General features: G+C 52.1%; 9 protein-coding genes across 9 annotated transcripts; 5 read left to right on the top strand and 4 right to left on the bottom strand.

Annotated features, from left to right (window-relative positions):
* Nucleotides 1-596: 596 nt before the first annotated feature.
* Nucleotides 597-2,485, bottom strand: DACRYDRAFT_79906 (cytochrome P450). Its single transcript, XM_040776418.1, has 7 exons — nt 2,150-2,485; nt 1,694-2,099; nt 1,532-1,642; nt 1,273-1,482; nt 1,165-1,223; nt 831-1,115; nt 597-776 (listed from the first exon to the last, which is right to left on the bottom strand). Exons 1-7 carry the CDS (start codon nt 2,362-2,364, stop codon nt 704-706), a joined length of 1,359 nt encoding a protein of 452 aa, XP_040628229.1. The 5' UTR covers nt 2,365-2,485; the 3' UTR covers nt 597-703.
* A 748-nt stretch (nt 2,486-3,233) lies between these two features.
* On the top strand, nt 3,234-4,951 carry DACRYDRAFT_22507 (uncharacterized protein). Its single transcript, XM_040772836.1, has 7 exons — nt 3,234-3,602; nt 3,656-3,746; nt 3,794-3,944; nt 4,001-4,103; nt 4,154-4,295; nt 4,345-4,549; nt 4,605-4,951. The coding sequence occupies exons 1-7, from the start codon at nt 3,539-3,541 to the stop codon at nt 4,896-4,898; spliced, it is 1,050 nt and encodes a 349-aa protein (XP_040628228.1). The 5' UTR covers nt 3,234-3,538; the 3' UTR covers nt 4,899-4,951.
* Nucleotides 4,952-6,544: 1,593 nt separating this feature from the next.
* On the bottom strand, nt 6,545-7,113 carry DACRYDRAFT_95005 (uncharacterized protein). Its single transcript, XM_040777259.1, has 3 exons — nt 6,806-7,113; nt 6,713-6,753; nt 6,545-6,663 (listed from the first exon to the last, which is right to left on the bottom strand). Exons 1-3 carry the CDS (start codon nt 7,010-7,012, stop codon nt 6,660-6,662), a joined length of 252 nt encoding a protein of 83 aa, XP_040628227.1. The 5' UTR covers nt 7,013-7,113; the 3' UTR covers nt 6,545-6,659.
* Nucleotides 7,114-11,311: 4,198 nt separating this feature from the next.
* Nucleotides 11,312-11,656, top strand: DACRYDRAFT_53235 (ubiquitin-related modifier 1; the record flags this gene model as incomplete). Its single annotated transcript, XM_040775158.1, has 2 exons — nt 11,312-11,487; nt 11,539-11,656. Coding segments are annotated over 2 exons (294 nt in total), but the record flags the coding sequence as incomplete, so codon positions are not given.
* Nucleotides 11,657-11,913: 257 nt separating this feature from the next.
* On the bottom strand, nt 11,914-12,480 carry DACRYDRAFT_22505 (uncharacterized protein). Its single transcript, XM_040772835.1, has one exon. It carries the CDS (start codon nt 12,386-12,388, stop codon nt 12,032-12,034), a length of 357 nt encoding a protein of 118 aa, XP_040628225.1. The 5' UTR covers nt 12,389-12,480; the 3' UTR covers nt 11,914-12,031.
* A 184-nt stretch (nt 12,481-12,664) lies between these two features.
* DACRYDRAFT_22504 (uncharacterized protein) lies at nt 12,665-16,244 on the top strand. The gene is made up of 5 exons (XM_040772834.1): nt 12,665-13,369; nt 13,430-13,561; nt 13,614-13,880; nt 13,930-14,536; nt 14,590-16,244. The coding sequence occupies exons 1-5, from the start codon at nt 12,815-12,817 to the stop codon at nt 16,146-16,148; spliced, it is 3,120 nt and encodes a 1,039-aa protein (XP_040628224.1). The 5' UTR covers nt 12,665-12,814; the 3' UTR covers nt 16,149-16,244.
* Nucleotides 16,245-16,414: 170 nt separating this feature from the next.
* DACRYDRAFT_67205 (uncharacterized protein) lies at nt 16,415-17,632 on the top strand. Its single transcript, XM_040775839.1, has 3 exons — nt 16,415-16,789; nt 16,846-17,214; nt 17,277-17,632. Exons 1-3 carry the CDS (start codon nt 16,511-16,513, stop codon nt 17,547-17,549), a joined length of 921 nt encoding a protein of 306 aa, XP_040628223.1. The 5' UTR covers nt 16,415-16,510; the 3' UTR covers nt 17,550-17,632.
* A 225-nt stretch (nt 17,633-17,857) lies between these two features.
* Nucleotides 17,858-19,516, top strand: DACRYDRAFT_79893 (GTP-binding protein Obg/CgtA; the record flags this gene model as incomplete). The annotated part of the gene is made up of 3 exons (XM_040776417.1): nt 17,858-17,993; nt 18,044-18,788; nt 18,840-19,516. Exons 1-3 carry the CDS (start codon nt 17,868-17,870, stop codon nt 19,514-19,516), a joined length of 1,548 nt encoding a protein of 515 aa, XP_040628222.1. The 5' UTR covers nt 17,858-17,867.
* A 75-nt stretch (nt 19,517-19,591) lies between these two features.
* On the bottom strand, nt 19,592-21,319 carry DACRYDRAFT_107879 (uncharacterized protein; the record flags this gene model as incomplete). Its single annotated transcript, XM_040768552.1, has 2 exons — nt 19,592-21,070; nt 21,131-21,319. The coding sequence occupies 2 exons, from the start codon at nt 21,317-21,319 to the stop codon at nt 19,592-19,594; spliced, it is 1,668 nt and encodes a 555-aa protein (XP_040628221.1).
* Between the last annotated feature and the right edge of the window lie 453 nt (nt 21,320-21,772).

The raw sequence follows: 21,772 nt of genomic DNA, 5'->3' as shown, positions 1-21,772 counted from the left end.
GGCACGGGCCACCTCCGAGTCTGAGTCCAAGCCCGAGTGCTTCGTGACCAGAGGTTCGAGGGAACGTTCCTGCGTGTGTGCTCGAGAACTCGACAGCCTGGGCCGCAGAGCCCACCCATTTTTTGGCTCGAAGCAAGAGGATATCCATGCGTTCTCAGAGGTAAAAAGAAATGCTGGAAACAGACAGCTCCGGACCGGGGATGCCGACACATCTCTCGTCCCCATAGTCATCAGGAAACCGTATAAATATCAACTATGTTTTTACGGAGCCTTTCAGAGAGAAGCCGCAGATTCTTCGTTGTGGTCTATCGAAAGAAGCAGAAGACCAGGATTGGCGGAAGCGTGGATACTCTTCCGTTGGGAATTCAGCTCCCCGCCTTCTTCCCCATGCAGCCGCCCGAATTTGAAGATTAAGTCGAATACCTCCCGGGTAAGCCTGTACGGTCAGCTTGAAAAGCTGACCAATATTGGAGAGAATACGGCTCAATACGACCGGCTCTCCCGAAGCTGTGCCTTTCAGATCCTCCGGGCCGTCCGTTTCTAAAACGATGATACAATTCCATATCTAATGGCAAATCCAAGAACAAATCGTAGGAAAACCGCATGAAAACTGCATGTAAGAAAACCGCATGTTGTTAATATATGCACCAATAAATCCAGATACCAAAACAGTCCCGCACAAACGCTGGGCAGGCATGTCCATTTAAAAATGAGCAACCAACTCGTCAAGATTGGCTCGGCGGGGTTTCAGATGATACGGGTACTCCGCCGGTTGACTAAAAATAGGCATTAGTGAAGTCTAATCGAAAGTGGGATACCATGGGACATACACAGCAAGGCCATTGTCAACGAAGTCCATCGTTCCCGGAGTGATCTCCTTTCCATCTGGACCCTTCGCCTTTTCAAAGTCAAATGCCCACAGGAGGGCAGCAGCATCGATGAACAGACTGTGGTTCGCAATGTCTCTTCCGGGACAGATGCGACGGCCGTGACTGTACACGTACACTTCGTCAACGGGGTTCGGGCTGACACGAACTTGCCCGTCGGGAGTAAGATAGCGATCGGGATTGTACGTGTCGTAGTCCGGGAAAACAGATGGATCCCGCGACATGGCCCTTTCAGGAAATCAGAGGAAACGCTTGAGACAACGATGGGGTCACATACCAAATGTTGTCCATGATGATGGCGCCCTTGGGGATCAAGTACGGCCCATACGTCAGATCCTGTACTCTGTTAGTACACACCAAACGAGACCGGAGATGAAGTCCCTACCTCAGTAGCTGCATGAGGTACACCGCAAGGAACAGGAGGGCGCCAGCGAAGAATCTCCTTGACCATGGCGAAGACGTAAGGCAACTGATCCCTGTCGGAAAACTTGGGGATGCGATTACCGCAGACTTGGTCAACTTGCTCCTGTCCTTTTTTGCATGCCTCTGGATACAGGATCATCGCTTTGATGAAGTGCATGAGCACGGTGGCGGTCTGAAGGGCTCAAATGTCAGGGACGAACTTGTTGGGTCGTGTAACTCACGGTTTCAACCCCAGCAGCAAAGTGCCCACCTGCAGCCCAGGCAACTTCTTGATCGGGAATGCCAAACTCGGCAGCTACCTGGAGCGAGGAGTTCACAAACGAGGCTTCCTCCTTATGATGCACGTCAGCGAATATGCGCAGCGTGGCTGGAGTATCACGTACTTTGTGATTAGCAGCTTGATGGAACAGATCCATGAAATAAACATCGCTCTCTTTGAAAAACTCCAGGCCGTTTTTCTTCCAGCTTGCAACCCAAGTCGGCAGCGGCTTGAGGAATGGGAAAATGTCGACGATCGAAGCACCCGGTTGAGCCGCACTAGCAACGCTGAGGACGAACTTGTTCATGACCTTGACTTTGTCCTCGTCAGGATCACGGATGGCTGGACCACCGTATAGGAAACGCCAGGTCACTGACGTTGATAGACGTGATAGATGCCTCTCAAGATGAGACTGATCCTCGAACAGACCCCGAATGAGGAGCTCAGACTCGTGCTCTTGCATGGGCCAGAAAGCCTGGCTGGCACGAATGTTGAAGACTTGATGAGAAGCCTGGCGAAATCGACGCCATCTAGAAGAAGTATGAGACGAAACTCCGTTGTATCAATGAGGAATGCGTACGGAAGTCCGTAAGTCATGAAGGCAGGGATCAGGCTGCCGCACATGATCTCAGCGGCCATCACCATCCTCGGTCGCCCTGAGGTCACCGCCGACTGCTTCTCTAGGATATCTGCAGCGGCCGTCACCGAGTTAACGACAACCAACCTGGTGCCAGCGAGGTTGAGGCACATGATCTCGCCGTACTGTTCCCTCCACTCGTCGAACTTGAGAAACATGAGCTTGGACGGCAGATCAAGGACATTGCCGAGAATGGGAACTCCAGGGGGACCAGGTGGCAGCCTGCTCTTCTTGTTTTTGCGGGTGAACAGCCATACGGCCAGGAGTGCCACGCCTGCCAGGAGGGGAAGATAGAGCATCTATGAAGGGGGGTATCAAGGAGAGAGAGGTGAGAGTGTTGGGCCTTTTCAACTCTCACTCAAATGAGAGAAATGGGCCATCAGGGACGATACAACGACTCAATGTCGTCAGGGTGCTGAGGTGAGAATACAAGCGACAGTTCAAATCTTCTTCTTGACTCCGCGACTTGTGACCCCGGGGCAAGACGATCGAGGTTTTTAACACATTACGGCAAGCGGTCCAGGAGCTGAGGGACAACATTCCATGTGGGCGCAGGCCGCGAAGACGTCAGGATAGCTTAGAGGATGTAAATTGAGAGTGTCCCGAGACCAATTATTGAGAGGCAAGAGAATAATCAAGGAATGTCTACACCAATCTCCCGGTTACGAGTAATTTATTGATGATAGCCCTCATATGAACCATGCGGAAGAATCTCGGACCCTTTTCGAAGCACGGCATCGCGCCCGGGACCGAAGTTTGTATCCGACGGGCTGGGGGTCCATATTCTGCCTCCTCCCTAAGCCCTCTCAGACTCTAGATATGCGTTGACCACCCTGTGCAAATTCGATAGCAACTTGAGCTCTGGCAAATTTCTTCGTCACGCTTGGCTTGCGACTGCATATGCAGCTGTTGCCATCTATGTCTCTCATACCTCTATCGGATCGGCACGGCAACGGTTGGAGTTGTTTTCCACCCCGACCAAATTTGAGGGTGATTTGTGCGCAATTTCCCACGCGCGTGACGTACAAGTCGGAGAAGGTTTGTTAAACCTTGAGCGCGTCCTGGTGCCTCAACCTCGCAGCATTCTCTCCTTCGCGCGCCTGGAGCTTCCGTAATGTAAAGATAGAAGCCAATTGGCGGCTACGACCTTTGCTGTTGGACCACACTTCCCGTACCCGACGGAACTGCTTCAACATGGCGTTTCCGATCGCATACAGACATCGCCTAATCTCTGCAGTGCTGGTATAAATATTGGAAGAACTGCTGCCTATCGGTTCCCCGTGTTGTCGGATCTCCGTAACAACTCCTTGCGCTGTGCAAACTGAGAAGGAGATGGCAGACTTTCCCATTGACTACGCCTACCTTGTAGGTAGCTGGTGTTCAGCGGTTCTCTGGGGTAGGCAACTCGTTTCTCCTGGATTCCTGGATGTTGAGCTGGGCGGTCAATAGGTGTCTACGGTGTTTTATTTGGTCTTTGCCTATGGCTTGTTTTCAACCACGGGCAATTACATCCTGTGCAACTGGCTGCGCTCATCTCTCTGTGCGTGAACATTATGATGCGGAGGATCACGAACTGAGATGAACAAGTTATGTTTTGGCTACTTGCCATATTACGCTCGACTTTGTCCGCCTTATCCAGGGCTTCGTGTTCACAGACTCCGGCCTGCCTCGCATTTACTTCTTCTCCAACGTTGCTCTCAAGATCAACGTTGCTAAAGACTTCTTGTACATCACGAGCGTGCGTCGAAGATGGAACCCCATCGAAAACGTCCACTGACAGTTCTCATCGCACAGTTGATCATTGGCGACAGCGTGATTGTCTGGCGTTGCTGGATCGTGTGGAGGAAGAAGTGGGTGGTTGTTGCCTTCCCAATCCTCATGGTCGTCGGTGAAGCGAGTAAGTGATCCCTCGAGCCACTGACAAGCGTTACTTACAGCGTATTGCAGTCGCGGGTTATGTTGCTATCGGAAAATATCTGTCTCCCGATCTCACGACCGACACATCCATCAAGCCATGGGGCACTGCCATGTTCTCAATATCGCTGGCAACTAACATTCTTGTGACCAGCTTGACTGCTGGTCGAATATGGTGAGTGTGCCGTTCTAAACATATTTCGGGTTCTGACCCCTCGATCTAGGTGGATCTCCCGCACCACAAACAAGCTCATGGCTGGTACTGGTGCTGGTACTCGATCTCTAGCTGCCATCACTCTCATTATCGAATCCGGTCTTGCCATCACTCTGGCCAAGATCATCGAGTTTGCCACTTTCCAGATTGCGTTCGCAGGCACCGTCAATATGCAGGCCATATATATCATGTTTGAGCTTATGCCTCAGCTTTTTGTACGTTCAAAGTATCTTTACTCTTCCCCCAGCCACTGACTGCTGCACATTGCAGGGCATTGTTCCTACGGTCATCATCCTTTCCATCCAAGTCGGCGTTACATCAAGCAAGGCTTACAGCGCAGGCAATGGACCGCACTCGCTCCCACGCAACGGTGTATTTGGTGCCAACAGCGGGGAGGCCCACGTCACTTCTTATGGTCGACGAACGCCGGGTGCCTTCCCTATCGTTTCGGTCGAAACGACCACTTATGGGGATCATCATGCCAGTGAGATTGAACTCGGTGCCAAAACCGCCACAATGCCCAAGCTGGACAGAAAGGCATCCACCGATTCCTCACTTGCTTAAGTGCAATTGTCGATATCTTCTTCCTACTGCTGTATCATTTACATAGGTAATCCAACGGTCGTTTAAACGGATAAGCATTATGCGAGCGTGGAGTCTGGGGTGACGTGTAAGACTGCATCTGGTTTGGGAGGGGCATCACATTCCTGGAGACCCTGACCTAGATCCATTGTACCTGACAGGTTTAGGTAATGGTCACATGAACGGGAAAATGAGAGTCGCTCTGATGGATGTGGGAGAACAAAGTCGATAGCCACTACAACCGACATGACGATGGGTCGATCATATGGTCGAAATACTGCTTTGAACCAAATCAAGCATCGCGTGCTCTTCATAATGCGATCTCCACCGGTCAGAGGGCTTCACTTTACCTGCAATCATATGAACAGGTATGCATTTACCGACTGGTACTTGCAATGGTACATATTAAAAATTGGTCCTTTCCTGAGCTGCCATATCCTGTATTCAAAGGGAGAATATGCACCAAGCCGACTTACAGTTGCCTTCACAGATCACCATAGTGCGGATTATTTTAGAATAGGGACGACAGAAACTCAAATGAACGCACACGAACTGAGGTCCAGCGTCTTGAGAGGGATTCCCACGCCAAACCTCTACAGCTGGACGTCATATTTGAAAGGCCAGACTTGATAAGAGAACACAGACCGCGCCAAGCAGCCGGTGAATGATTACTCCATAGCTCTCTACAAGACCCTCTCCTTGACCGACAAGTGAAATCCTGGCAAGAGCTTGTCAGTGACGTCTGTCCAGGAGTTTTGATTGCCGGTGGGCGAGCCAACGTAAGTGAAAATTCAGAGGTCTTCGGTTCTCCCTTCTCAAAGTCTTGCTCAATCTTGACCCTGGAAGTCAGCTCGCTCCCGGGCATCTCATTTGCAGGGAGGACCAAAATTGTAGATACCCAGATGTCGTCCCGTCTCCATGTGGCGGCGGAAAGATCCAGGACAGACTGTAGCTCTTGTCAGGCTGTAGGACGAAGCTGGCTGGAGGGAGGGCTCCTGCACCGGGAGCTTAGATATCAGCCAAGAACAGCTTGAAGGGGTACTGGCTCTCATTCTTCCGAACTTCAGAGTCGGTGTAATTCGTCTATCGAAGTATCAGACGAGTTATGTTCTTGGAAACTCTCAATGCTGACCGTGCGAAGGGAGGTTTGACGGAGTTCGGTTTGTAGAGGAATTAGTGGGTACCAAGGAGCAAGCGAGTGTTGACCTGGACGCTGTCTTTTATACGGCTGATGGACGTGTATGCCCTACATTATGGTGACCGAAAATGTGACTTCCAAATATATGGTTTACGGTGGGGACGGAGAATCCTGATTGCAGACTGGAAGACCTCCATCTGGTTTCTTGTGTCCAGTCCTATCGATCTCGGCGTGCAATGAGAAACCAGTGCGTTGTGATGGAGGAAGATCGTTATTCTGGTATTGCAGAGCTTCGTATTGCCAAATTCGTGCTGTTTATACATTAAATTCCGGCGAGAGCATTCGAAGCGGTGTTTATATATTCCCGGACTACCCCATTCTGTGCGGCCGTCAGCCATGTTCAGGCGAGGTCCAATGACAGTTCATCAAGGACACTACGCTGTAAAAGGACTGTATCAAGCGCGGGAGGTGGTATCACCAATCACAGACCATCAAAATCGATTCATTCGTGCACCTTTTTCTCATATTTGCAAACGCGGTACACATAAAGCCGACACATGAACGGAACATCGATGCATCGAGGGAGCTATCTTTCGGATCCAGAATCACCTAGGTTCTTTGTTAGCTTAGAATGTGGATGGGGACCATTCAGACGAACTCAGTATACAGAGTCTTGATGGTTATGCTGACGCCGAACCTCTGCGAATGAAAGTCAGACTTGGAAGACCACGCGCGGGGGAGGAAGACGGACCGGACCAAGCAGCCGCTGGATGGTAACCTCATAACTCTCAATGAAGGACGGTCCCTTGACGGGGAAGCTGTATTCCGGCGCGAGCTTTTCAGTTACGTCCGTCCAGGCGTTCGGATTGCCGGTGGGCGAGCCGACGTAAATGAAAACGCGAGACGACTTAGGTTTGCCCATCACGAAGTCTTCCTCAATCTTGACACCGAACGTCATGCCGCTTCCCGGCGTCCCATCGCTAGGGACGGACCAAAAGCGTAGATACCCAGATGTTGCCCCGTCGCCATTGGGAGGCGGGCAGGTCCAAGACAGAGTGTAGTCCTTGTCTGGCTGCAGAACGAAGTCGGAGAGAGGGAGATCGTGATGGCCTGGGGCCTGGATATCGGCCAAGAACAGCTTGAACGCGTGCTTGCTCTCGTTCCTCCACGATTCAGAGTAATTGTTATTCATCTATTGCAGTATCAGAGGAAGTAGACAGATAGAATAGCTCAACACTGACTGTGTGAAAGTAGACTCGGTTCAACTTGGTTTCCGGACGGGGCTGGGGCCTGAGGGACTAACTGGTGTCGAAGGAGCCGTATTTATGTACGTCTACAGGGCCACTTGTCCTGTAAATCCCACAACGATTCTGACCATGTGAGCCGCTCGACAATGCCCCGTTCGGGAGTATAATGTAGAGAATCCCGAGTCAAGTTGCAACACCGCAAGGGCTGGCTTTTTGGGGGCTCGTGACCAGATTCACCAGTGTCAGCGCTCAAATTGGCAATTGCCTGGAAACGCCCCGCCTCAATATGCTTCGATATTCTTCACTATTCGGATCACTCCAGCCTTATACGGCTGGACCCTCGTTGTGGTGAATACAAGCCTTCCCACTAAACCTTGAAGAGAGCCAGGAGTTCGTCACAGGTTCTGGAAAAGCCACCTGCATCTGATTGACGAAGTATCGGACGAACACAAGGGTGCCTTGCCGGTGTGGCTATTTCGGTAGCATTCTAGGCCGTCGACCAGCCATCTAAGTTGGAAAGTTGGAACGAGAGCCAAATGGGTACTGGAACTTCTGACGGCAGCGCTCGAATCGGTGATTGATTATCCCCGGAACGGTTCCATACCATGCGGCCGCCAACCATGCTCGGGCGAGGTCCCATGATACTCGATGAAGGGCAATGCGCTGTAGAGGAAGTCTGTCCCAGTGCAACAACCGCCAGATCAGAGATCCAGATCAGTGACAATCGCAATGTAGGAGTACTAAATCAATTGATCAGCACACAGAATAGACACTGTAGAAGGGGCTGCGGACACGTAGATCGCCCGGATCTGCAGAGGTCCTTGCTCCGGTGACCCCTGAGGATCTGCGAGTCGATTGGAATGAAGAAGGCGTACCGACCATCGCAGAGGGTGCCACTAGCATCGCCGGAGTACATACAATCTCCCAGAAGAACAATTGCCGGTGGCAACGTGACCTGCGTATTTCAATTCGTCGGTCGGGCTCAAAAGAATATGCTCCACCAACTTGAGCAGCGGACATCGACCCTTGTTGAGGAAGGCGGGGCGATGATCAAGCTCCTGATGGCGACATTAAGGGTATCTTCATCTATCCCATCCACAGGAAGCGGTTGATGGCCAGTGTAAATCCTGAAGTCAGTCCCGTCGCTACTTGTGGGGGATGGGTCCCAGTGTGTTCTGGATTTGATTGGTTTCCAATCCTGGATGATCCACTGTGAGTGGTCAATGATGCCGCGGGATAGGGCAGGTCGCTGTCTGCAAGATGCCAGATGACATCTATCCGATCTCTGGATCGGATTGAAGGTGAACAGGGACGATCACCTCAACGCCAGTCAGGGTTGTTGTGCATTTACCACGGGTGCAGAGATTAATGGGCAAGATCCAGCTGGAAGATTCTGGACCAGGGAAACTCAGGTTACATCAGAGATAGAGTCGGTGTGCGATAATTTGAGTCATGTCGCCATTGTATGCGTTGAAGTTGGGTTGGAAGACCAGGCGGCAAGAGAGGGGCTCGCCCGCTGATCTCACTTGGCACGTGAGGTTCCCATGGCAACCACGTGCATGGCTTACAATATTGAATGAAAGCGTTCATCCATATGGACGCTGAGAATCGTCGGACCTGTGAGTCTAACGTCTACGTTGCTGACGCTACGTATCTCAGCCAAAAGGGCGTTTTCAATCCTTTTCTACATATTCAACAAGTAGCATGGACTACTTACGGTCCTGTTATCGGATGTATTGTTTAATGCCTACAACACAGAGTGACAGTTGTATTATTTATCCAGTCCTATCCGATCAAGTATCAGGGGCAACTTGCGACGAATCTCAAAGTGACCTGATGGCAGGCATTGAGCAAAATGGGTACAGATGATATAAAAGGCATACCATCCAAAAGATCCGTCATATCCACATCCTCCACAGCTTCCCGGTTCACCTTCGACAGTCCTGCCATTCTTGCCCATCCTACCCGACCACTTATGACCTCTCCCAGCCTGCCAATACTCGCAAGCACTAGGTCGGCCTCATTGTACGCGTTGACCACACGGCGGGCAACTGACTGTCGTGCACGTGCCCACTCAGAGGTCGAGGGTGACATAGGCATGGAGATAAGAATGGCGGTATCGATCAATGGTTTCGGCGATGCGCCGGAGGTAAACACGGACTTTGGCGAGGGATTCGCGAGCTGTAGAAGTGCTTGGAAGAGGGTTAGAGCCCCTAAGGAATAGCCGATCTGCAAGACAGGATGAGCTATATAAGTAAATCCTTGACGCGAAGAAAGGGGGTACTAGGATTACTGGGCGCTCACCCTGTACTCTTTCTCGAAGAACATCTGCTAACAGATCGCCTGCCTTCCGTGCTTTCTCCTACACAAGGACATCAATTATCTTGTTCGCCGCCAATGAATGTCACTCACGCATCCCCGACCCCATGCATTATCCACGATAGTCCCGGTCGTCCCATATATGCTCATCGGCGATGAAACAGCTGCTATGACCGCTTGCAGCGCCGTCGGCTTGATGATCTCTCCCTTGATCTTGCTCAGTACCTGAGAAGTGAGGAAGCCGCGCACGGCTTTGCCTGTCTCAAGCATCACTTTGGGCAAGTGCACGAGGTGGAAGACGTCGCGCGATGGCTTGATTAACGAGAGGGTGGATCTCGAAGCATCGAGCGTTTCATTTTCATTCTCCAGTGCGATACCAGGGATGAATATGGTAGCCTAGAGCCTCAGCATGAGCATGTCCTTCTGTTGGGAGCGCATACATACTGTCAAAGACGGCGCCTCGCGCTCATGACCGCCCAATATCTGCTTGAACTCAAACTCTTCCACGCCAGCCCATCTATTTCGCACGCGATACCCAGTTAACCCACCTCCAGCAAGGCCAAACAGAGTCCCCAAGACAATTGGTGCACTAGCAACGGACAGGAAGGGGATAAGGGGTAGAAGCGCTGGTGCTGCCAGGCCTCCGGTGACACCAAGGGTGATTCCGCCGATCTTAGGAGCTCAGGACAATATTATTAGAGATGATTCATTCAGCTCACCACGAGACCTCCTCCAGTGGCAGCCCATCTTCCCCACTTACCTCCCCACCCTTCCTCCTTCGCCTTCCTGGCCGCCTCGCTCTTCTCGTCCATCTGCTTCTTCGCCTTTTCAAGCTCCCACATAAGCTGCAGGCTCGCTGCATGTTCCGCCTCGACCAGAGTCTTGGTAGGCACTAGTAGGAAGGACAAAGTACGCGAGATGAAGGCTCTTTGAAAGGCGGGATAGTTCACTGAACCTGCAGCTTTTTCGGGGATGGAGGATGGGAGGTGAGAAGGGGGCGGGAACAGCGTGTATGAGAGCAAAGCAGAAGCAAGATGAAGTTGCGAGTCTTGACTAGTGATAGGTAAAGGGTGAATGTCTGTGCCAGTGGGTTTCAGTGGAAGGGTAGCGCAGTCGACCAATAGCTGCATCTGCAGTCAACGAAGGATACAGTCGCGTTCAGACTCAAAGTCAACATACCAAGTCACAAACATCCTTCAGCCATTTCTGACCTTCGACATCCCACCATATTACCATAAAACAGTCTTCTACCTCTGTTTCTTGCGGGACTTGTATCCACTCTGGCGGGTTCAACACCGCTGCTTTGCACGCAACAGCAAGAGGTCGTCGCAGCTCATCCGGAAGTTTTGCTTCAGAAGGTACATTTGAGGTTGTAGCTATTAGTTAAGTCAGATATCGTCGATGCAACAATGCGAACAGGGTCCATGATGAAGGCATCATGTTGTGAGGAGAGATATTTCGGAGCTGGGCGCTGATGACGCCGTTGTTGGGGAACAGGGACTTCAATGGGCGCTTGTGCCGACTGCAGTTTGATGCCGAAATTTGCACAGTTCTAGACTTGATGTGCATCTCATTTTGAAAGATCTCCGCCGAAAATGAGCGATGGTAAGACGATAGAAATCAAGCTTGCATTTGGGTATGAGATTTATAAGCTGAATCAATCTATTGAGCTGACGAGCTTGTAAACCAGGGGCGGAGTTGAAGTCCTGTTCTCCAATAAGCGCAACCAAGTGACCACACTTCCAGCAATCGCGCCGTCATCTGGAACACACCCAGAGCGGCCTGCAGACCTCCGATACCTCATACGATGGATGTCTGATAACCTATTGACTGATAGGAAGGAGCTGTTTATGGATGGAGAGACTGTGTACGCATATCATCGTGCTACGTCGATGTACTGACTAAAGCATGAATGCAGACGCCCGGGGATCCTCGTGCTTGTAAACGATACAGATTGGGAGCTGGAAGGAGAACTGGACTATGAACTGAAGCCTGGGGATGAAATCGTTTTCATTTCGACCCTGCATGGTGGTTAGACTCTCGTACTATGCCGTACTATCCTGTACATGACACGAATAAGTGAGAGCACTAGCACAATAGGTTCAGTCCGGCTTTAACCTTATGTAGACTATTCATGTGATTCATCCAGGTATTGTATTCAAAGAGTGTTACAGTACTACAACACTTCCAGTCTTCCCTCACATCTCGTATATCCCATTAACCCTCAGAGCAGTACACTCGACGCTCTTTCAGATGGAATGGGACATCACCTCCGCATCAGACATCCTAGATAAAAATGAGTGATTCCATAGAGATACATGCATGACAACCACTACAATGCTTCTACCACATTACATCAAAACGACTTGCAAAAAACTTGCTCTCGCCCAGATCCGCAATCTCCCCATCCTTCATGCAACATTTTGAGAACCTGTTGGCTGCCCACCACCACCAATGCTCGCTTCCATTCCTGCTCCTCCACCCCCCAATCCTGCTGCACGTCCAAGTCTCTCCTTCTCCACCACCAGCTTCGGTCCTTCGTAGAGCCTGTTGACGACCGCTGCCCTCCTTAACACCTCGAGTTCTTTCAATCCATCTTGGTACAGCTCTAACACCTTCGCGGGATCGCTCTCGTCCGAGTTCTTTCGGAAGGATTCTTTCGTCCGGCGAACGAAGTAGTTGCGGAAGTTGTATGACGAGAAAGTCCGAGCTGTGCGTAGAGTCGCAGTGTACAAGTTGAGGATTTGCGCGCGAGTCGGTGCAGACATGATGAGATGTGAATGAGTGGCAATGAGAGAGCCCTCAACTTGAATGAGACGTTTGGTCGTGGTCGTGGTCGTCGACACGAGACCGCTGTCAGCTCTCCCAGCAAAGGACTGATGGCCGCTGACCGACCTTTTACATATTCGATGCTGACTAAGAAAACGGAACCAAATGCCTCTGAAATTTGGAAAAAGGCATCACTTGCCTAAGGGATTCGATTATTGACCGGTAGACTTTTCTTCGACGCCCAGAGCTCTGGACAGCTAGCCTTTTGAAAGCTTCAAATACCATCTCCGTGGTCTTTGGGTTTTCTACGGCGATGCAACAGCTCTCTTTTCTACAGTGTTGAACTTTCTCCTCGAACAACGACCAAGAACTTGAAGACGAAGTCCCGACGACGTTGTGCCGGTGCGCGGGAGGTGTAGTGTGTAATGAAGAGAGATGGAAGCATCAACCGCTGGAGTGACAGAGGGCGCTACTCAGAGGGTGGTGGGATACTTTCGATTTCGGAGCGAGTGGCTTGGAGAACACGAGAGAGACTGCCGTTGGCACTGAAGGAGATCGAAGAGGAGGTCATCTCATACCTCGATTCTCCTCCGACTTGCGTTTTCGTGGGACGCATGCGCGAGCAGTACGGAAGAAAGGCCACACTGTTTTCCTGTGCTGAACAGTTTCGCTCCTCGGTAAAGAACTCGCTTCCGGGCCCTTCAACGTCTTTTCCACATGTGAGCGATGACCCAAAAGCTCTCTCGCCACAGGCAAAGCTCCTCATGGACAAAGGTCCTACTCGACTGGAAGATCTTCTGGAAAGCCCCCTGCTGAAAACAGGAGCACTATTTCCGTACTGCAGGCTTACCGGCACGCACCTCTGGACAATGCTGCTCCAGAAATATGCACGTGCACTTGAGGGGGCTAAGGCGGACCATGAAAAAGAAGCGAAATCAGGGGACACCCATTCTTCCGACAGTCATTCATTGCCTTCGCCGGTGGGTGTCCAACATGGTGATATCACACTATCAGCTGAGCTCATTCCATCATTTTTTCAGAGCAGCCCTGCGGTACCCAGTGAATACGCAGACCCTCAGCAATCCGGTCTGCTCGCGGGACTTGATCAAGTCAATGAAATTTTAGAATATCCTTCTCTCCCTGAAGTAACCGATCGGTTGCTGTTGAAGCAGGTACGAGCGACTCATCCGTTACAGAGATGTTCCCTGATCTGGTTTGTCATAGGTTTTCGTCAGCGTCAAGTACGCCGAACGGAATGTTGTGTCCCATGATAAGCGCAATAATAATGGAGTTCTTGCACAAGTCGGCGACTCTGTCATAACCATGGCTCTCAGGTCAATGTTATGGCGAAAATATCCTCATCTTCAGCCTCATGGTGTTGTCAGTGTCCTCAGGCTTCTGGAGTCCAACAAAGCCCTCGACATCATCGGCAAGGCATACAATCTTGACAAATCGCTGTCACGGCGGCCAAGGAGAAGAGAATGGGCAGTGGTAAGAGCATTGATTTGTCGATCATAGAATCCATCTAACCCATTCGAAGGCCGATGCATTTGAAGCTTACGTTGGTGCCATGTACGAATCCCGAGGGTTCCAAGTTGCAGTCGACTTCCTACAACGACTTTATGCCCCCATGATGACTCGTGCATACCACCTTGTGACGACTTCGCGTGATCCTAGTACGCTCCAGTATGAAATGTTGTACCCAGTTGCCAACACAGACGCCAACGTCCTTCTCGCCAATAGTTCACCTGAACCCATCTCTCCACAGGAAGCAGGGCAACCAGACATTCCAAACAAGCTCACTTCCTGTACGACACCAGGCCTTTCCGACGTTTCTGCTGATGAAAATACGACCTCCACACGTTATGGCAATGGATTCGACCATTTCATTTCTCTCTCTCTCCCCACTCAAATACCGTACATCGACACGACCCCAGAGCCAGATGTGGCAACCCCTGAACCAGTCTCTGTGCCTCAACGATCGGAAGCTTGCCTGGCAGACGTGGAGCAGAGAGCGCTACACAAATCCGGAGAGTCACCTTTGATCGAGTCTTCATCAAGCAAACGATGGAGCCAGGAAACACCCAAACCTCGCCAGTTGTCGTATCATGAACAGCTCGTTGTCTTGATCCAACAGCGTGATCGAGGTAAGATTTTTTTTCAAGCTGGTCCGGAAATTGAATTCAATCTCCCAAAGCAGATCGAGATCTCGTCACCGACCCTGATTTTCTTGTCAAACCGGTCAAAGCTGAATCAAAAATATCAAGACGCAGGCGTAGAGTGAAGAAAGCAAAGGCAAAATCTCGATCAGCGCCAGAGTTCGTTGGGCACTTGGATAGGTTACTTGTGAGCGATCTGTCGGGCGAATTGGTTTTGGACCTAGGACAGAATGGGGAGAAATCTGATGGGTCAACACTTACGGCTCCTGTATCTCCCCAACCGTCTACTTCCGATAAGCAACGAATGAAGAAGAGCAACACACTCGGCGGCCGCCTGGCCCAAATGGAGCTTAGCCCTCCGGGAAGTACACCGTCCCAGGCTATCACACGCAGACCTCAGTCCAAGAGATTACCTGTGGCCGAATCCGCCTTCGCCAGAGAATTAACTCGAGCCATTCGAGAAGTGGATGAGGAGAAGCGGTTGTCGAAATCCACGCCTAACTCCCCGGTGTTGGGAGGCCGCCTTCCGATCTCGCCCACCAGCAGCATCAATGTCAATAAAGATCTGTTAAAGATAGATCACGCTCTCCCGTCACTCAAGGATCGGGCCCAACGTTCAGGACACATCCGCAAGTCCCAAGGGAATAAGTTGGCGTCGAAATCGGTGGCTGTAGAAGGATTTGAGCTCCCTGCCCCTGTCCCGTCAAGTTTACCATCAAAGAAGGTGGCATCTAAGCGGACCAGAAAGCGACGCGCACGTGCCGTGTTGAGCTTGCCGCAAGCGAAGACGAAACCTCCGCTGACTTCATCGGGGGCCACTGCGGAAATGTCGTCTGTTGCACCAGTTAGCACTCGTCCCGAGATCACTGGATCGTTTTCCACGACCGACATGAAGGCAGGAACGGAGTCCCGACCAGAGTCCCGACTACGTACCTTACTTGAGTTGTTGGACCCAGCACCCGTCAGCGAGCCTTCTAAGACTCTCGCATCCATCGCGGGTCCGGGGACGACCAGCACCATCTTTACACAGCCCAACAATTCCTTTGAAGCAGTGGAACTTCGAAGTCCACCAGCTCCAGTGCCTCTCTTTGACGGTCTGTCCTCCCGCCTGTTCGAATTTCTGGGCATGTTCGGGAGTCAGCAAGAGCAGAAGCCACGTGAACTTGAAGAGCCGGAGAAAGCGGGGCGACCGAAGATGGGGGAAGTCGAACCCAGCGCACAAGTAGGGGATACATTTTCGAGTGGCACAAAAACTCTTCCGATAACTGAGACCTTGAGCGACCCGCGAGATCTTCTATTTTCCTTCAATCCCGGTGGCGCGCACAAAGACATGCTTAGCTCGAAATTTCTCGCTCGCAACGGTGAACCCGAGAAAACATTCAAGCACCCGCCTTCTCGGCAGAACAATATCGGTGAGCGATTCAAGGTTATGGATCGGCCGCCGGTTCACCAGACCGTGCTCCCCCGATACCCGAGGATGGCCAGTTTTGCGGGAGGGCTAAGAAGTGGCGGCCTGCAGAGGCACGAGTATCGGCCCAATAAGACCTCGGTGCGTGTGACAAAGAAGATGTTCGCTGTCATATTGAAGAAGAGGAAGTGAACAGCTAGCATGGGCGGGACGGGTTAGCATATGTGGGAAGCGGCTATGGAATTGCATTTACATTATTTTAGCATTGTATATACTTGCCCAAACCAACAATAAATAATACACCACTTTTGATGCGGAAGTGGAGCGTCGGAGCCGAAGCGGAACCAAGGGCGGAAATGACGATGATTGTCGCGCCCCGACGTCCAGGTCAACTCTCCATGTCGGAGGACATCAACCCCTGGCAAGCTCACGAGCAACAACATCCACATCACCACATCACGACAACGACGACGACCAACCCTCCAGCACACAACGGCGAGCCCCCGCTCCTCGAAGACCAGCTCGAGCACCCTCAGCACGAGTCCACGCCCCTCATGTCCAACACCATTCTCCCCACGTCTGACCCTCTAGTGAGGCAGGCACTAGCCCTAATCCGCCTGCAAGTCCTTACCCCACTATCGGTGCTTGTATCTATTGGAGCTACACTTGTATGCGCTGTTGTCGTCCGCCCGACCATGGGTGAGATTAGCAGGAATCATCCGACTTCCGTCAGCCCGCTGGGAGTTATGGTTGGCGTTTATTGGCTTATACTCTGGGTCGGGTTGGTGGGATACTGCATCCTGCTAGTAATGGCTAGGAAGGAGGAAACCAAGGTGCGTTCTCACCTTCACGACTGCAACGCAAACCTTGTACTCATGTGTTGCGGTAGGCTACAATAGTACACGGCGTCGGCCTGCGACTTGTACTCGCCAACTGGCTGATAGCCTTCTGGAGTATAGCCTTCGCACTGGAATTCTTCGTCACATCCGTCATTCTTCTCTCCCTCACCCTTCTGCTTTTCCTATCAATCTTCCTCACCCTCCTTCTGCACCCGCCCCATACCAGCCGACCCTTGGACTACGTCTTCATCCACGTCCCTATGCGCATGCTCGTGATGGGAACGCTTGTGCAGGGTCTGCCACTGGGAGTGTTTCTAGCTGCTGGCTGGGTCGATAACCTCCATGCTCCTGAGGGAGGCGGGAATGTTGAGTGGGGCAAGTACGCCTGGCCCGCATTCGGGTTCATAATCGGTCTCAACGTGCGTCCTTCTTACCTCCCCCCTTTTCCTCCCAAGCATGATAATCTAAATCTTGTATGCAGTCCTTGGCACTGATTGAAGTCGCCCTACTGAAAGACCTGCCCACAGCGCTAAGCGGCACCTGGCTCGTCCTCTCCGTCGGTCTGGCGCGGCCCAAGCCCACCCCAGTATTCATCGCCGTAATCCTATTCGCTGTCCTCTACCCGCTTGTGTGGATCGCTGCGTTTGCGTGGGGAAGACTGAGGAGGGCGGATGCGGGAAGGATTGTTCTGCCGGAGCAGACGGAAGGAGAGGGAGAGCGGGAGGGACTTGCGAGGGAGGAAGCGGGTGTGTAGCGAACGATGCGGACTCTTGTTTTTATTCTTTTTACTATTACGACTTTGCGATTGCGTTACTTCTTCTATGTACTCAGAATTCCGATCAAAAGGCTTTTCTGTGATACTGCAGAAACTCTGCACGTAACGAGTCATCATTGCACGTGACTAACGACCCTTGGGCAGGAATTTTGGTCCTCTTGCAATCCAGTCCAACACCATACAAAGTGAACGATGCCTCACCTGCCCTGCCTCCCTTCTTCCTCCCGCTCCACCACCGACTTACGATGCCCCCGACGACCATTCACCACATCCCACGCGCTCCTCGCCCGCACGCGTATGGTGAGCAAGCCACCAAAGCGTGTACCGATACAGATCGATAGCACCACGGAGTTTGAAGATGCTGCGAGGGCAGTGCGGCTGCTGGAGGTCAAGAGGCGGGTAGACGCAAAACGCCGGCAGGGGGTACGTTCATCTATTTACTGTGTACGATGCGGGATGACGAGCGCTTCCAGGGGCGAACGTTCTTAGACCACCTGCTGATTGACCTTCGAGCTGGCCCGGGAGGGGACGGCTCAGTTGCTTTCTTCCGCGATGTGCATCAGCCTAATGGGCCACCTTCAGGGGGAAACGGGGGCGCGGGAGGAGACGTGCTCGTCAAAGCCGTCCCTGGGCTGACGTCGTTATCCGGTCTCGCGCATCTCGTGAAAGCGGGCAAGGGGGAGCATGGGAAGGGCAAATGGAGGCATGGGAAGCGCGGAGCGGACCTCGTGTTACGCGTACCGCTGGGAACGGTAGTGAGAGAATTGAGCAGGGAGAAACCGCTCGATCCATGGGACGATGTCCGGCTTGCTGCTGAGCACCCCGAGTGGGAGAGCCTGGATGAGGCGGAGAGGGAGAAACTGAGAAGAAGGAAGGTGTGGGTCCATTATCCTTCTAAGGAGGAGGACAACGCTTCAAACGAGCAGTTCCTCGATGCCGAGGGAGAGGTGAAGAAGGAGCTCAGGCACGCACTATGGCGCCAGCGAAAGGAGAACGAATCCCGCCCCGGCTTGGAACTGGACTTGAGCGAACCGACAGAGGGGGAGGGGATAATTGTCGCTCGAGGGGGGAAAGGGGGGCTGGGGAACCCTTTTTTCGCTAGTACGGAAGTGAGGAAGCCGATGTGGGGTACGAAGGGAAGGGAGGGGGACAGCGTGAGGCTGTTTCTCGAGCTGAAGCTACTGGCCGACGTTGGCTTGGTCGGACTGCCGAATGCTGGTGGGTACATTTTGGCTGCTGAGGCTGCTGTTGAATGACATGAAATTGCAGGGAAGAGCACCCTCCTCCGCGCACTTACAAACGCCAAAGCCGAAGTGGCAGGATACGCATTCACCACGCTCAATCCTCAGGTCGGCACGGTCCAGATGTACCACGACGGTGGATTCGGGTCCTCCTCCACCCAGCCTATAGTGCACACTGCCGACGAGCGGGAACTCTCTGCGCTCGGATTGCTCCCCCCTCCTACGGCAGCGATCCATGCCTGGGACAGGTCAGAAGAGGACAGGTTGACGATATGCGACAACCCTGGCCTGCTGTATCGGGCGAGCGAGGACGTGGGGTTGGGGCATACGTTTTTGAGGAGTGTAGAGAGGGCTAGGGCGCTCGTCTATGTCCTGGATTTGAGTGCGCCTAACCCGTGGGACGACCTCTATGTGCTTAAACATGAGCTGGAGGCGTACCGCCCTGGACTATCGGAACGCGCGAGGCTGATCGTGGCTAACAAGGCGGACTTGCTTGGTGCTCCCGGAGGGGAGGAGAGTGATGTCCAAGCAGCGAGGGAGACGGAGCAAGAGGCGTGGGAGAAAGTGAGGAGGCTCGAAGAGCTCGCCTGGGGACTGGACGTCGTCCCGGTCAGCGCTAAGTTTAGGATGGGACTGGACAGAGTGGTTGCGTTATTAAGAGAGTATGTTGCCGAGTCTAAGGCAAAGGAGGGACAGGGCATGTAAGACAGACATGTAGAATACACATTCCCCAGTATACAAAAAATGAGGAAGGGAAACAAGCATCCGACCATCACAAGCCTATATAAATACAGGAGCTGGAGGGCAATTATGCCCGCTCTCAAGCGTAAAGTTATCCATTCTATTGTCAAAGGCCGTTCCCTTCTTGTCTGCCTGCATCTGGATGTATCTCCGCAGAGTCCTCATTCGCAGGATAATATTATTCCAGGGTGTTGTGTCGAAGTCGTCCCACCAAGCGAACGCCTCTGGTGATGATTCCATATAGACTTCTAGTGCAGAAGTAAGGGTCACGAAAAATATGGATGCGTCGTCGACGTCTTCTATGTTATTGTGTCGTACACCAAGCCACAGTGGTCGGGGTTGCAGGCATGAGTCGACAACTGGCGTTCGGCCCACTGGCGCAGAAAGAGACCAGAGTTGAAGATGTGTCAAGCGAGGGCAGTGATTGAACAGCACCGCGAGCGAGTTGAGCGTCGGAGTTGACAATACATCGTTCTTTCCAACATTCCATTGCAGGGAGAGGGCCTGCAAGTCTGGCCATGCCATGGCCATACTCTCGATAAGCTCATCATCTACCGGGGATGCGGGAAAGAGCCAATTGCGAAGGACACACTTTTGAAGCCGCGAGCAGGTAAATAGGATAGATCCGTACTGCCAAAACGCCGCGGAGTGGCCACGAGGGCCTTGTCCTCTCGCAGAGATACTGAAATCGCGTAGCGAAGTAAATCGGCTCACAGCCAAGAAGAGCGCCTTAATTTCATCGGGGAAGGGCGAGGATTCGTTGCTTGACAGATTCACAGTAACAGCCTCCACTGAGGGGGTTCCCAGCTGACTCAATAGGGGACCTGCCATGGATGATGCGACCTCTTCGATGTGAATAACACGAAGGGAAGGGAGGGGTTCGTGCAGATGCCGAGACCCCGGCATCTTCGTGGGAATTCGAGTCGGCACCAGCAGCGTCCCGATAATTCGAATGGATCTGAGATTCGACAACTTGGAAAGTCCCAGCAAGATGCCAGCTTGTAAACAAGCTGTTCCGCATGAAAGTTCTTCAAGCTGGGGGAAAGCTTGGATCATCCTTGTGATACTCAACGACAGTTCTTGTGCGTCGCTGACAGCTCCAACGAGTTCCAAGCACTTGAGGACTGGAGCACGATCTGGTAATATGTCAAGCATGGCAGCGACATCGGGCTTCGCAATCGCGCTGGCGAGATTCAGGTGTACAGTGACCAGTGAGGTCAGATTTCCTGATAGCAGAATAATGAGAGAACCGAGGGGCTGTGTCTTGACTGGGTCGATCTTCAGACTGCGTAGATTGGGGAATACTGGGTGTAAATCGGAGACGGAGGCGATACTGCTGAGGTATAGAAGCAACTTCTCTGGTGTATATGCGACGTTTCCCCCGTGTGTCCCCTTGAGTAAAGCGTTCCACATGTCACCCACTATCGAGAGGTGCCATATAAGTGGTGCGTAGATCTGGAATCGCCGCCATGCAGGCATCGTGTCGTGCTGCATAGTGTCCCAGCCCTCAACATGTTGCTGTTCGAGCGCAACATCCACGTCAGTCCTTTTTTTAGATGTTTTATCGTCTATGCATACCTTCTGTTGACGCTGTAAGTAGACCCATACCATATGAAACAGCTGCTGATAGCCCGCATTCCGGTATAGTTCGCTGACAGCTGGGAGAAACAATGCCGAAGAAGTGCGAGCCAAGGCAGCAAGGGTGGACGGCGTTCCATGCGCGCATACCACCTCAAATAACTCGGGAAGCCTAAACACTGCATGCATGACGCGTCTACAACCCTGGGTAAGGGTATAACGAGGACTGCGTAAGCAAACCTTGCTTACAGGAATTCCGCTATGATCGTCACTTGGGTGAAGGCGGAGCACTGAATAAGGCGCGGATATCCTTATTTGTCCCAGAAGAACGGTTGTTGGTAGAAATCGTGGTAATATGTTGCTTTGGCTCCATTCAGCAGGATGGCGCACTTTCTGCAGCATCCGAAACCCTTATCACGGAAGAGGCTGGTGAGGCTGTGGCCGGCGGCTTTGGTATTGAGTTTCATTGAATTAATCCCCACGTTGATATAATACATATGATCGGGAAATGTTACTGAGATCCACCGATGTGTTGATAGTCGAATGTACTCATCTTCTGTACAACGTTAACGCCGCGATGTGTTCTTGGTCGTACGGAACCAAGTGAGTGTAAGTCCGTTGATCCTCCTGGCATTTCTGGAA

Source organism: Dacryopinax primogenitus, assembly GCF_000292625.1.
Source record: "Dacryopinax primogenitus strain DJM-731 SS1 chromosome Unknown DACRYscaffold_10, whole genome shotgun sequence".
Classification (NCBI taxonomy): domain Eukaryota; kingdom Fungi; phylum Basidiomycota; class Dacrymycetes; order Dacrymycetales; family Dacrymycetaceae; genus Dacryopinax; species Dacryopinax primogenitus.
Note: the sequence above shows the minus strand (reverse complement) of the source record. Positions and strands in the feature narration are given on the sequence as shown.

Coding starts and splice junctions, on each gene's coding strand:
- DACRYDRAFT_67205 (XM_040775839.1), top strand. CDS start 16,511: ATGTCCAACACCATTCTCCCCACGTCTGACCCTCTAGTGAGGCAGGCA. Junction 16,790..16,845: donor CTAGGAAGGAGGAAACCAAG/GTGCGTTCTCAC, acceptor GTGTTGCGGTAG/GCTACAATAGTACACGGCGT. Junction 17,215..17,276: donor GGTTCATAATCGGTCTCAAC/GTGCGTCCTTCT, acceptor TCTTGTATGCAG/TCCTTGGCACTGATTGAAGT.
- DACRYDRAFT_22507 (XM_040772836.1), top strand. CDS start 3,539: ATGGCAGACTTTCCCATTGACTACGCCTACCTTGTAGGTAGCTGGTGT. Junction 3,603..3,655: donor GTGTTCAGCGGTTCTCTGGG/GTAGGCAACTCG, acceptor GGCGGTCAATAG/GTGTCTACGGTGTTTTATTT. Junction 3,945..4,000: donor ACTTCTTGTACATCACGAGC/GTGCGTCGAAGA, acceptor CTCATCGCACAG/TTGATCATTGGCGACAGCGT.
- DACRYDRAFT_79906 (XM_040776418.1), bottom strand. CDS start 2,364: ATGTTTCTCAAGTTCGACGAGTGGAGGGAACAGTACGGCGAGATCATG. Junction 1,224..1,272: donor TACCTCATGCAGCTACTGAG/GTAGGGACTTCA, acceptor AACAGAGTACAG/GATCTGACGTATGGGCCGTA. Junction 777..830: donor GTTGACAATGGCCTTGCTGT/GTATGTCCCATG, acceptor GCCTATTTTTAG/TCAACCGGCGGAGTACCCGT.
- DACRYDRAFT_95005 (XM_040777259.1), bottom strand. CDS start 7,012: ATGACGTTCGGTGTCAAGATTGAGGAAGACTTCGTGATGGGCAAACCT. Junction 6,754..6,805: donor TCCAGCGGCTGCTTGGTCCG/GTCCGTCTTCCT, acceptor TTTCATTCGCAG/AGGTTCGGCGTCAGCATAAC.
- DACRYDRAFT_22504 (XM_040772834.1), top strand. CDS start 12,815: ATGAAGAGAGATGGAAGCATCAACCGCTGGAGTGACAGAGGGCGCTAC. Junction 13,881..13,929: donor GGAGAAGAGAATGGGCAGTG/GTAAGAGCATTG, acceptor ACCCATTCGAAG/GCCGATGCATTTGAAGCTTA. Junction 14,537..14,589: donor GATCCAACAGCGTGATCGAG/GTAAGATTTTTT, acceptor CTCCCAAAGCAG/ATCGAGATCTCGTCACCGAC.
- DACRYDRAFT_22505 (XM_040772835.1), bottom strand. CDS start 12,388: ATGTCTGCACCGACTCGCGCGCAAATCCTCAACTTGTACACTGCGACT.